Source organism: Xenopus tropicalis, chromosome 4 (assembly GCF_000004195.4).
Source record: "Xenopus tropicalis strain Nigerian chromosome 4, UCB_Xtro_10.0, whole genome shotgun sequence".
NCBI lineage: Eukaryota > Metazoa > Chordata > Amphibia > Anura > Pipidae > Xenopus > Xenopus tropicalis.
In genome coordinates, this window is record NC_030680.2 from 65,415,006 (window position 1) to 65,429,131 (window position 14,126).

At 39.3% G+C, this 14,126-nt stretch overlaps 1 protein-coding gene and 1 non-coding gene across 4 annotated transcripts in view; both read right to left on the reverse strand.

Moving 5' to 3' along the window:
• Positions 1-9,408, reverse strand: part of fbxo31 (F-box protein 31) — a 33,479-nt gene extending 24,071 nt beyond the window's left edge. Inside the window, exons 1-3 of one of the 3 annotated variants that reach the window (XM_012961338.3) lie at positions 8,377-8,395; positions 3,609-3,680; positions 1,593-1,679 (exon numbers count right to left, since the gene is read on the reverse strand). In XM_012961338.3, coding sequence (XP_012816792.1) covers positions 1,593-1,679; positions 3,609-3,680; positions 8,377-8,392 — 175 coding nt within the window. In that variant the 5' untranslated portion in view covers positions 8,393-8,395. 3 annotated transcript variants of the gene reach the window in all.
• A 362-nt stretch (positions 9,409-9,770) lies between these two features.
• Positions 9,771-9,843, reverse strand: trnam-cau. The gene has a single exon. It is a non-coding gene; the product is annotated as a tRNA-Met (tRNA).
• Positions 9,844-14,126: the final 4,283 nt, after the last annotated feature.

Sequence of the window (14,126 nt, forward strand, 5' to 3'; positions counted from 1 at the left end):
AATATAATACTTTAAAATGCAAAAAAAAGAGATTAAAAAAAACTGAAACTATTATCAGGTGGGAAATTGTAATGGGGGCGGCGCAGCGGGGGGGGGGGGGGGGGGGCGCTGATTGAAGTCCTTGCCTAGGGTGCCAAAATACCTTGGCCCGGCCCTGGTCTGCTCAGTTAATCTCCTGCAATAATTTTAAATAAGAATGTCCTGCCTCTCCTGGCAGCCAATAAACAACAGTTGTTTGTGTCTATTATTCTCTCTAGACCCCTGCAACTGTAGAAAAATAAAATACAATTCAGAATTGAGAACCGAATGCATTTTAAGGTGCCTATAATTGTTTCAAGTCTCCAGCTAACAAATGGCGGAGAGCTAAGTGACAGTTCCTTGTTCTCATTATTGTTTTTTTGTCTTTAATGATAAATGGCACACGTCAGAGCATGTCTTTGTATAAAGAATAATGTAACTACTTTTGTAAAATATAAAGATATTAGATGTCACGGAGTTTCTGACCATATGAATGCATGAGGCTGCAGGCTAATTGCTTTTGTACAAATCTCTAGAACTCTAACATAACTTCCTTAATATCCTCATATTTAACAGGTTATAATCACTAAGCATTGATTTTAACGGATGATATTACTGTGCACTAATAATACCGATACATTTTACAGAATAGTCATGGCTATTATGTATTATTATATAAGGAATAATATACATCCGTTTGTAAAGCTAATAAAGCTATTAGAAGTCACCAAAGAGTTCCATGACCATGTTAAAGCACAAGGTTGCAGACTGGGTGCTTTTACACAGGTCATGGGATCAACAAGGTGACATCTATGATCTTTATATTTTACAACAGGGGTGCATAATTCTTCATCATACACAAGTTTCAGTAAATCACATTAAACATATGACATCACTAAGCACGGATTATAACTGATGACATCACTAAGCATGGTTTAAAAGGATATATTTTACAGGATATTTATTTGGCTGTTGTGTATTAAAGGCGATCATTTAATGTTTTGCTTATTTCACTTGTTTCAATGCAATTAGCACACTTAACACTCAGGGCACACAACATGCCATTGATTTGTAAGAAAAATTGTGTGTTTGTGTGTGCGCAATACACTGCATTATACTTGGATAAATAAAAATAAAATGCAGCACTTATAATTACATTTAAGTTTGCTGCTTAAGGTGGCTGAAATCCATATTCATCCTTGCATTCTTCTTAAAGAAGATGAAAAGCCTTGTTAAAAGATGAAAGCCTCCAGAGGCTTTGTTCCCCTTCCAATTCACACCATAGAAAGCATAGCAGCATAGAAGGGTGGCAGGCAGCATCTCATGCCACGTAATCCCTCATTACAGCCATGCTGCAATTGCACCTGCCGACCCAGCTACACTACTCTGATTTTTTAGGAACGCTTACAGCAAACAGGAGAGTGTTGGGGGTCACCAGTGATTCAGTAAAGGAGGGGAGAGGCATATATACTAACAAGGCTTTCTTTCTCCTTTAATTAAACAGAATGTGCTAATGCCCATGCAAAAACCTGCAAACACACAGCACACAAACTTAATGGCAATCAGATACGTACAGCAGGTATAAATATCTCTGTACTCCATGTGTTCATAATCGGGAAGGATTTTCATAAACCGTCCCGACTTCACCCGAGGATTAATACCTGAACAGACACAGCAAGTTAAGGAGAAAATAATTGCAGTAGTTACTTTGAGGTAATCGAATACCCTGCATTACATCCCTTCTTCATCTTACTAAATAACAAACTGGTAGAAATTTAAATTCAAATATAGTTTATACATCATTTGTGTAAAAAAAATGTCTGAATACACCATGATGTTTTGTGTATTCAGAAAGAAGTATTAGGGAAAACACAACTCCATCATTACAGATGGCCTTGCATTCTAGGTGGCCTGAGAGTAATGTATAATGGCTGCCTCAGAGACATGGAAAGAGGATTATAAAGATTCCTAATTTAAGACATACATTTTAGAAAAACAATAAAAAATAGAAGACAAATGAGTAAAGGTAACTGCGTGGTATTAATTGACAATAATTTGCTTTATAAAGTCTTCATTTAAAGCGGATGACTGCAATATAACTCATAATCCAGAAGGCTACAGAATAGACATCCCTGTTTCAAAAGGACTTATGGTATTTAGTTCATCATATTGCTTCAAGTAATTAGGTAGTAATTCTAGATACAATTTTCTACAATTATATTTATGATTTGATTTTTAGGCATGTTCATCACCAGAAAATGTCTCTCTGCATTTCTAGTTAATAACACTGCTCATGTACTGCCCACTTACTAAAGTGAGAAGTGATCTTTGTCCATTGCCTGATTGTGTTATGGTCTGACCTTTCTCCTGGAAAACTTGTGATAACCTTGCATGTCATCACCCTTATACTGAGGAATGCTTCACTAAATATCTTTCACTGTTAGTCGTAGGCCATGCAGTTAAAGGAACAGTAACACCAAAAAATGAAAGAGCTTTAAAGTAATAAAAATATAATGCACTGTTGCCCTGCACTGGTAAAACTGGTGTGTTTGCTACAGTAACACTACTATAATTTATATAATAAGCTGCTGTGTAGCCACGGGGGCAGCCATTCAAGCTGGAGAAAAGGAGAAAAGGCACAGGTTACATAGCAGATAAAAGATAAGTTCTGTAGAATACAATAGTGTTTTATCTGTTATCTGCTATGTGCCTGTGCCTTTTCTCCTTTGAATGGCTGCCTCCATGGCTACATAGCAGCTTATTTATATTAATTATAGTAGACTTTCTGAAGTAAACACACAACCTTTACCAGTGCAGGGCAGCAGCACATTATATTTTAGTTACTTTTATACACTTTCATTTTTTGGTGTTACTGTTCCTTTAAAGGCGTCATATTGTGTAAAATAAAGAAATGATATGCCAGTGCATTATATTGCTCTAAATACAGAAAGAAATGTGCTTATAGAAGTTGTGTTTCTGGCTGATATATTGAAAATTTCCTCTATTTCCACCCATCTGTTCCACTTCCTGCTGCCTCTTTTCCCAGGCTGTGCAGGGAAGCCAGAGGCACTCAGCACACTGCACTACAGGATATCAGCTAAGTACCAGTTCGAGAACTGCAGCCTGCCTTTGCTTGTAAGATTGCAGGCCTGTGACTGGCTATGCCCCTCTTAACGTGCTTCTGGGTGGGATTCTTATAAAGAAGCCATTTTTTTAAAGTTAATGATCATTTTTAACTGAAAGCTGACACTACTATTATTTATTACTGCTTACCAGACTGGGGGGGGGGGGGGGGGGAACTTATGCTATTTGTCTCCTTTAAATCTTTCAATAATTCAGTCAATAAAACAAAGATATGTCTCTGATTTGATGCTATAGTTAGAGTCTAGCAACAGAGGGCTGGAGGTTGGAAAGCCTTTTACATACAAAATATATGTTGCAGCATGTATGAATGTAAACTTTCTTGATCGTATTTTTTTTTGGCATTATGCTTTTCTTAATAGTTAAGACAGATTTGTTTTTTATAGTGTACCCTTGAGTTTCTTTAGAACAAGATCTTAAATTCAGTGGCAGGTTTAGTAACAACTCACGTTTGACATAGACATCACGGCAGGACACTCCTGTGACCTCCAGTTTTCGCAGATTTTCACAGACACCATATTCTGAAAGGAGAAATACGCAGTGAGTTAAACCAATAAAATGCCTAAAAGAGTCATAATAAGAAGTTAGATGTGCCAACAAATATTTTAACTCAAGAGATCAGAATCAAAAAGAATATAAAGGAGCTCTTACAATACTCCTATGCTTGTGGCTTGTGTGCCTTATGAATCAAAGGGCTTAATACTTAAAGTGATAATGTACATAAAAAGCCTACATGTCATGTTAATCATTTTTCATGGGAAGGTTTGCTTTTGTAAGTATTTGTTGCTTGAAGTTCCTAAACCTGACTGTTACTTAGTATCCTGTTAGTTCTATCTTCTAATGCTAATGGACTCCTGCTGCACAAATATGGCAGCCCCGTCATAGAGGAACATGGGGGATCAGATTGGTAATGTAAAAGCATCAGGAAGTACTTTTATGGCAAAATTATAAAGTTCATGCAAAGACAATGTTATGATATATTTAAAAACAGTTTAATTTTTCGTGTCAGTATCCCTTTAAGTGTGTGTCCTACTTCACAGTGACAGTACTGATCATTTACTGATGTTTTTGCATAGGCAATTCTCGGTGTTGTCTATGGCAGGGTATTTTTTGGTGTTTAGTAACCATGACAAGTAGCTGCTACTAAGCAGCTCCATGTGTCTTCACCCTTAGGCTAAATGAGCGTGGCTTGATCGATATAAGTTTAGATGTACCTGTATAGATATATTCTCAAGTAATTTTAATAACCATGCTGGTATTTGTGTGGCTTCACAGCTGCTTCTTAACATAAATACCTTTTATTTTATACAATGATGGGCTAATGGCACATCAGGGTATTCACCCCGGCATATTTCAGACAGATCCAAGTGTCCAAAACCAATATAATTGAATGGGAAACATTGGACAGCATTGGTACTGGTGATTTTTCAAGTAAAAGCAGTCGATAGGGAATTTTGATATGTAATGCCCATTATTAATGTAATGAATGTTAATTAAAGTTTCTGGTGGTTCCCATCAGCTGAAATACACTGCTGGTAAATATAATGTGTGCCATAACCTTGTTCTTTGGAAGTTGAACTGAAAATTACAACTGATAAAACAAATGATTTGTTAGGCTAAAAAGAGCAATACAAAACACATTTGCTATGGTAAAAAAATGATGAGCCTTCCTGCCAGAGACATATAGAAGTGTTTCTTCTATATATATGCTTATTAAATGCTTATTGTATAATATATTGACAATGTGCTAATAGAAAAGGAATTTGGGTTGGGTGAAAAGGACTTTTATTATATAGCTTTTTATGCCTAAGTGACAGGTCCCCTTTAACAGCCTGCACTTTGAGCAGGATAAAGAACATTGGCACCGGAAGGGCCGTGACCAACTAGCATTGGGCCCAGAGCCATGGTCAGCTGACTAGGCATGTTGATATCATAGCGCATATACATATGTATGTGTTTACATATATTTAAGTACTATATGTGAATGCATTTCTCTAAAACAATGAAATGATAGAATAGGCATCAATACAATAATAGAATTAAAAAAATGTATTTACATTAAGAATTACAAGTTAATACAACAGAAACGAGGTCCCTGTTTTTTTTTTTAATTGAAATTTCACATGGGGCTAGCCATATTTTTGATTTCCCGGGGTGCCACAGCCATGTGACCTGTGCTCTGATAAACTTCAGTGACACTTTACTGCTGCGCTGCAAGTTGGATTGATATCAACCTCCTCCCTTTCCACCCCAGCTGCCGATCTGCAGAACAATGGAAAGGCAGCAATATAGCAGCAAACAGAGACCTGTATTTCTAAAAATAATCGATATAACAGCACTCAATAGTAATAAAATCCAAGTCTGGCTTGGGACTCCTCCAGTTACATGGGAGTAGGAGAAACAACAGGTTACCCGAAAGCAGTTCTAATGTGTAGCACTGGATAATTAACATACACAATGCTAAAAGGTTATTTTAAGGTGAAATATCCCTAAAGCTGTGCATTTCTGTAATCTAAAAAAGAAAATAAGTTTTAGGAAATGATGTCTGCACAGCCAGGGCCAACTCACACAAACAGTAAAAATCCTTAATGTGCCAATGGGTTACATACCCTTTATTAATTTAGTCTATGTGAAATGGAAAATATTAAATATGTCAATAGAATATCAGGAGTAAAACAATACTTTACAGTATATTTAGTACAAATGCAATGCTACTTTTGCTACCAGAGATGCAACCAGGATTATCTAAGGGAATGGGTTAATATTTAAACAGAGAAAAACCTTTCAAGATTCTAAAATACAAACATTTCTGGAATAATTAGTCCTTTCTATTGTGATAAGGGATAACTGGTGAAGTACATGTTAATGAGTGAGTAAGGGGATATAATGGAAAAAAATAACAGAGCATCGCCACCATCAGCTCATTTCAAGGTTATTTTTAGGCTTGTGCTCTGGTTGTTGATTATGAAGCCAGTAATATCTACTTAAAGAGTAGAGAAAATTAGCCCCTCTCATGTGTAGATGACACAGATATTGTAATCACTACATGCAATCTACTGCTCGCTGGCTTTAATCCTCCATAATTATTCACAGTAACTTAAAAGAAGATGGAGATAAAGTAACCCATACCACTTTGAGAGACTGTAAAGTGACACAAAAAGTAAAAGCAATTCCACTTGGTGGGGGATATGGGGGTGCTTATTTCCCTATTTCTAGATTAAAGGGACAGTGTGTATCAAAGTAAAATGTTATCAAAGCACCAGACTCCTTAGATATAAATGCTAGTGTGGCGCATCAATCCAACAAAATGACCTACAATCTAAATAATGCCTTACACTGTTCCTTTTTTTCTCAACACCTACAGGTGGGATGAACAGTTACACTGCACGTATCAAAAAAAAATGTCAACCCTAATTTTAATTTCACTTCTAATGGATAGGGCGCCTTACCCCCACTTAAACCGCATAAGTGCCACTCCCTCAATCCCCTCCTACAGCCTGCACCACCGTATTCTTTTCTGCTCCGTTTTGCGTGTCACCCAGCGGCCATTTTGCCGGGTGGCGTCATTGAGAGCGCGCGCCTGACCTCTTCAAGGATTTTTTTTTTCAAGCTTCTGCTTTTTTAAACAAAGCTGTACAGACAGCTTTTTCCTTAAAATGAAACTGTTAGGGCATTAAACAACAATAAAATTAAACAGGAATGAAGTGTACATTGCTTAAGCATTTCAGCAAACACTGTTTAAGCTTGCAAGACTCACTTATAAAATACCTGCAGATCAGATTCAGCGGTGAAAAGGTTAAACTTTCCTGCCTGCAGTCAGAAGAACATGTTCCAAGAGAGGGAGCAGAGAGCTCTTGTTTACAAAGGCAGAGTTAGTATAGCAACTGCCTATGGAATCGGCTCATTGGAGGATTGACTGTGGGCGTGGTTAAAGAGTTCAATCGTCTACTGTGTAGAGAAGAGATTTATCTCAAGTGAGCATGCTCATTAAAACGGCTTGGAACTGGGCATGTGCACCACGCCAGGCAGACAAGGAGATTCTGAAGGGAGGGGGGAGAGGGAGTTATCCCGTGACAAATCTCCCGTCTCCCCGAACTACCATGGGTAGGGATGGCACACGCTGCACAGGCGATTTTAGCATGTGGGATGGTAGTTCGGGGAGATTAGTCGCTCGTGACAGCGGAGATTTGTCGCAGGCGACTAATCTCCCCATGTGCCAGAGCCCTAAGGGTGAAGACTAATGGAGCTACTAGTAGCAGCAGCTATTTGTCACAGCTACTAAACACCAGAAAATACCCTGTCACTGAAAATACTGAGAATTGCCTCTGCTAAAACACAGGTAGGACAGTTATCAGTAAATGATCAGCATTTTCTATTTTTGTAGCCGTGACAAGTAGCTGCTACTAGTAGCTCCGTGTGTCTTCACCCTAAGTCTCCTACAATATGGATCTATGCATGTTAGTTAGGATCAAGTACAAGGTACCGTTTTTTAAGAAAACTGCAGAAGAAAAGTGAAAAATTTTAACAACTAGAATTATTTGCTTAAAATGGAGATTGCCTTCCTGTAATTCATAACTTTCTAGATAACAGGTTTACAGATAAGGGACACCAATGCCTGCACTAACAAGCATGGTTTCAGCAGGTCAGGAATCCCCAACCTTTTATACTCGTGAGCCACATTTAAATGGAAAAAGTGTTGGGAAGTAACACAAGCACTGGTTGGGTAACACTGCAGAAGGTAGTGAGCAGGTAGCAGAAGCTTTAGTACAACCATATCAAACCGGTGTTTCTGGGACTAACTACAAACTCAGGACATTGCTCTAATGTTTTTTTTTTATTTGCAACCCAATTTGTGTTATGCAATACAAGTTTTGTGGCATTCTGATGGCATATATTAATTATTAGTTCAGTTCCATATTGTATGTAATCCTTCCTGTATCTAGTGTTTCATATGGCATATTATGTTACTACAACATATAAACAGGTTAATTGGCTCCTGATAAAACTCACCCTTGTGTGTGAATGTGATAGGAACCCTCGATTGTAAGCTCCACTGGGGCAGGGACTGATATGAATGGTACATAATCTCTGTAAAGCACTATATCAATAAAGGATGATAATAAATAAATAACAATAGCTCCAGCAACAGCACAAACTGCACCACATAAGTTATTAAATGTATGTAATTGTTTTGGGGAAAAAAATATATATTTTTACCTGATAGTATAATCATTACACAGCCCACTCTACCATTCACCTCAGCAGGGTATCCCCCGGCACTGTGGGAGGAGCCTCGCGTTGTAACTAGCAAGGCTATATGCTATATGACGGTATTAGGGAATGCATAGCAAGCAAACCAGTGTCAAAGGTGTAGGTGCCAAGAATCATCTTAATACAGCAATTAGATATATAGTGTGTTGTGCTTTGCCATCAGTTCCAAAAAGCATGTGGGCTAAGCTGGCAGCAGCTGCACAAGAAATCGCATGCTCTTGGCTCCAGTAGAATGTAGTAATCTAATATAGTGACAACAACTCTGTGCTGCTGCAAAACAAACTTGACTTACAAAGACTGCGACTTGTTTGCTTATGTACCCCCTGTAGTACCGCCATGCTCGGGGAACCTGATGGATGCAGCCCTCTGCCTGCAATCATGTTACACCCCCCACACGCCTCCAGGAATTGGAATTGCCCGGCAGCCGGAGGGCCGCACTCTCCTCTGACAAGCACTCCACCCTGGAGCCGATACCCGCGGGCCTTACCTTGCTTGCAGCGTCGCTTCCAGATAGTGTCAGTAGTGAGGATCTGGCGGAACTTCCTGCAGACCTGGGCTAGGCTTGGCAGCTCGGTACCGGGCAGTGAGGAGAAAATCTCCACAAGGATCTCTGGCGGCAGATGCAAGAGAGAGCGGGGTCTCCGGGGCGCCTCTGCTGCTTGTCCTCCTATTACTTCTGCCTCAATCCGCACCTCGTCCTCTTCCTCTTCATCCTCCAGCTCAGGGCCGTTTCCGGCTCCCTTCCGCTGTTGTCTCCTCCTGCAGCCCCCGGACTGTCCGACTCCGCACAACCTGGCGCACACCGCCATCCCACACTGGGGCCCGCTGGCACTGACAGTCCGGGGACCCTCCCTACACTAGGCCGGGGTGCTTGTGTTGCTGCTAGTGACAGCCCGGGGACACACCCACAAACAGGCGGAGACATGGCGCAATCAGTCCTCCTGTCAGGGCTGCGGCCCAGGATTCCCTTTCCAAGAGGTTTTCTCTCTCTCTCCCTGTCATAGTGCTGACATCCCCACACAAGTGGCCTTACTTGCCTAATGCAGGGAAGGGCTGCGCGTATCAGTAATTACTACCTGTCCCCAGAGAATAGTCTGTCACATAGGCACATAATCTACCGCGTTATGGCTGCCCTAGTGCGCGCTATCGCAAAGTACAATTACGCACTGCTTTGCTGAAAATACTGTATGGGGATCCCACGTACATTGAAAAGCTGCAAAAGCAATACATCATAGGTATGCAGGTACCTTGGCGTGTATCTGTTGTTACTAGAATTAGTGGGAAAAAACGGTGTGGGTAAATATAAATGTAATTTACACAGAAATATTGAAGAAAACTCATGCCCCGTGTGAGGATCGAACTCACGACCTTCAGATTATGAGACTGACGCGCTACCTACTGCGCTAACGAGGCGCTATGACAGAATTTAGCGTGCGCTTATAAAAGGAAGAATACTAACTTCGTTTAAATTTTGTTAGGTAAGGTTAAAACTACAAAAGCAGCATTTTCTAGATAGAATTCTTAATTTGACATTTGTATATGGCTGATTACTCTTACTTTCACTTTCAGATTTCAACTCATTGTAAAATAAATACAGATCCATTACTAAACAGGTTAACATGCGCTCTGCCTTCCTTTGTTCAAATTCCTCTCCAATTAGTAATTTATTTTGCTGTTTTTTTACAAGTTCACATTTTGCCATTTTACATCTTGACACACTCCTTTTAAGATAAATTGGGCACTAGGAGCTGCATTAGAGTCTGTTGATAAGGTTCTATCAGGGCTGTTTAAATAAATGGGCAAAAGGGCATTTGCCCAGCCAAACTGACCAGGGTGACCACTATCAGATATTTAATCTGCTATAAATTTTGACTGCAGTGTCTTCAAAAATAGCAGACCTCTCAGTTCAGTTAGCTAAAAGTACTATCTACAACCATTATTGTTATTTTGTAATTGAACTATCTTATTAGGACATATGTTTCTAAAATAACTTTCTAAGAAAGAGCTGGTATCTCTATTGGAGACACTTATTCTTGCAGTGTCCCCGTTTTGTGATCACAATGTATTTATGTTTGTGGTTGTTAGCTCACATATATGTCAGCCCAGATCATCTATTTATTGCCTGCTGTAATGTAAGGCTGATGCCACACGAGGCGTTTTTACGCTGCGTATTTTCTAATTTTCTCAGCGGCTGAAAAACGCCCGATATCATCACCATAGAAATAACTTGAAAAGACTTGAAGCAAACCACACAAAGCGTAAATACGCTAGAAAACGCCTTAGCACGGATTTTTCAAGCGTTGGCCGAAATACGCCAGTATTTGCAAAGCAAGCTATTCCTATGTATGCACAAAGGCAGCTGCCAGACCTAGAGGAAATGCGCAGCGTTTTTTGCTATTTCGCACTATTAGCACCATGGAAACGGGATTTGCTATGTCACCAGTACTAGGCTGAAAAACGCCATAGTCAGGGGCTGTGTGGCTTGTGCTGCGTTTTTAGGCTGAGAAAAAACGCAGCGTAAAAACGCCACGTGTGCCTTACCCTATGACCAGTTCATCAAGTTCACCTGTTTGAGGGTATTACTATCACAAATATCCTGTGGTGCTTGTTATGCTGAACTGGATACAAGCTTATTGCTATGGAAGTAATGCCTTATTTTATATACTGAACTTATTGCACCAATGTAAAGGCTCAGCATCTCTATAACAGAAATGATCCAGACCTTCAAAGTTATTACAGGAGTTCACCATCTTGGATTTTGTTAGGAGTGTCAGTGACACAGCAAATGCTCTATGAGCAGCAGGGCAGTTGTGCTCAGGCAGAACATAAAGTTTGCATGTCATAGCAGCTGATGCTATGTGTTGATTTTAAAGGACAAGATTGTCACTTTTTGCTAGGATCTGCATCATTCGGTGCTGTAGTTGCCCACTGTGCGCTGCACCCGTCTCTAGCTCTGTTTCTGTTGTAATAAGCTGCACTCTGATTGATCTTTCAGAGTGCAGCTCCCTTGTCAGACAAATTATCCAATCAAGCCACAGATGTAGGCAGGACTGGGGAGAGGTATTGCAGAATTGAAGACTGATAAGAAGACTGCAAGTTCCTCACTGGCTCTGTACATTTGCTGCAGATTTCATCCCACAGGTACTATATGTTCTAAAAGCTGATTCAGTAGCTGAAATTAAATACATTTTTTGTTACCTGGCATCTATAATATCCCTTTTACCCTTTCTCTAGTCCTAAATTAACTCCCCCCCATCCCAAAAAGCTAATCGTGCTTTTACAATTTTTTTGTTTTTGCACTTTTAGTTTTTTTTTAACTTTTATCACTGTTTAGTTCATTTCTAGCTAGTTACACTAACTATTTTATTAGAGTATCAACAAATATTTTTTTTGAACATGATTAAAATCTGCTCCCAAGATGAGTACTGATTTGCATTAGAGGTTATTGACTGAATTGACTTGGTCTGCCATTGTGTATTTAGCATATTTGAAATTCAGATGACCAGTTTTTCATGGGTTTCATAAGCTCTTGCTACTTCACAAATAGCATGTTAAAGGGATAGTTCACATTTAAATAAACTTTTAGTATGATATAGATTGTTCTAGTCATAGCAACTTTGCAGTTCGTCTTCATTATTTATATTATTGAATTATTTGCCTTCCTCTTCTGCCTCTTACCAGGTTTCAAATAGGGGGTTCACTGACCCCAGCAGCCAAAAATCTATTGCTTTGTGAGGCTACAATTTTATTGTTACTTTTTATTACTTATCTATCTTTTTAGTCCCTCTCCTATTCATATTCCAGTTTCTAGTTCAAACCACTGCCTAGTTGCTAGGGTAAATAAGACCCTAGCAACCAGATAGCTGCTGAATAAAAAAAAAAGAAATAACTGAAAAACCACCAATTACAATTTTTATCACAATATAACCTTTCTATAATTTACTAAAAGTTCTCTTAAAAGTGATTCACCCCTTTAAGTACAGCCTTGCCTGGAAAATATGGATTGAGTACTTTCTGTATAATTTACTAAAGGGGAGGCTGTGGTGGAATTAAAGGAACAGTAACACCAAAAAATTAAACAGCTTTAAAGTAATAAAAATATAATGCACTGTTGCCCTGCACTGGTAAAACTGGTGTGTAACACTACTATAATTTATATAATAAGCTGCTGTGTAGCCACGGGGGCAGCCATTCAAGCTGGAAAAAAGGAGAAAAGGCACAGGTTACATAGCAGATAACAGATAAGTTCTGTAGAATACAATAGCGTTTTATCTGTTATCTGCTATGTGCCTGTGCCTTTTCTCCTTTGAATGGCTGCCTCCATGGCTACATAGCAGCTTATTTATATAAATTATAGTAGACTTTCTGAAGTAAACACACAACTTTTACCAGTGCAGGGCAGCAGCACATTATATTTTAGTTACTTTTATACACTTTCATTTTTTGGTGTTACTGTTCCTTTAATGTGGAAAGACAGATGGTGCAATAGCAGGATGAGCCAAAGTGGATATATTTTGTCTTCTGGTGACATGGCTCTCTACATGTCACCAGTGGCAGGGTTTTTGCTTGAGCAAATATATGAATGTCTTTTGTACCCTGTGTACAGAGACATCCAGAAAACAGTGAAGCTTAATGGTAGCATGGCAGAAAGAACCATGAAGTCACAACAAATTTTATGGATAACAGTTTGCATAAATAGTGAGACCAGTCATGGAGTCTGTGTAACTGGATTGCTAGATTTAGACTCTTGAGAATTAACATACATTGGGCTCCCACACAAGGGCAAATGGTCTGCTAATTTGGATAAACTGATGACTTGCACCACGTATAACCATCGGTAACATTCACAACTGAGGTAAGCAGGCTGACATGATGTGTTACCAATTGTTGTCAGCACCATCTATCTTTAGCACTTAGGAGAGTGTTTCTGAAACTTTTTCTCAGGGGTCTTAGGTTAAATCATACAGTTACATTTGCAACCTAAAATTATTTAGAACCAGTTACATACCAGTTATACTCTCTGCTTCCCACTGTTTGGCAAACACTGTAGGGCACATGCTTCTGGTAGCAGATGAACATTACTCAAAAATGCAGATGTTAGGACTGCAGAAACAATGCCTGGGTGCATTGAGCCTTACCCAACAGTTTCCCAGAACTAGAAAGGCTTGTTGAGTAATACAAAGGTATTGCAATGATGCAGTCATATTTTTAATGATCTTGCATTTTTTATGCATGCAGTTAGAATGTAACATCCCAGGCTTCACCATGATAGGCAGTCATGTTACAGAAAATGTTATAGCTCCAGGTGAATATATTTCAGGTTTTTAAATCATCAAACTGCACAAAAATAAGGGTGGCCACATGCACAGATAACATAGTAGGAAAGAAAGCTGTGTACATTTGCATGTATGCCAACCTTTATCCATTTACTATGGATAGCTTTTGGTTCAGGAATTGTGAGCTTTCAAAATTATATCTGCTAATCCACTGTTAGCCAGTTCATGGTGCCCCATGGACATGGCAGATGCTCCCCTGTTGCAAGTTAAGGAGGACATAAATGATGTAGTAAAGATGATCTGCTTGCTGACCAATTGGTCAGAGAGCATAGATCGGCCTGTGTATAGCCACCTTAACTTTTGGTCTCTCGCTTCCTGGCATTGCATAGGCAGAGAAAGACAATCTTTTCAGGTGGCAAA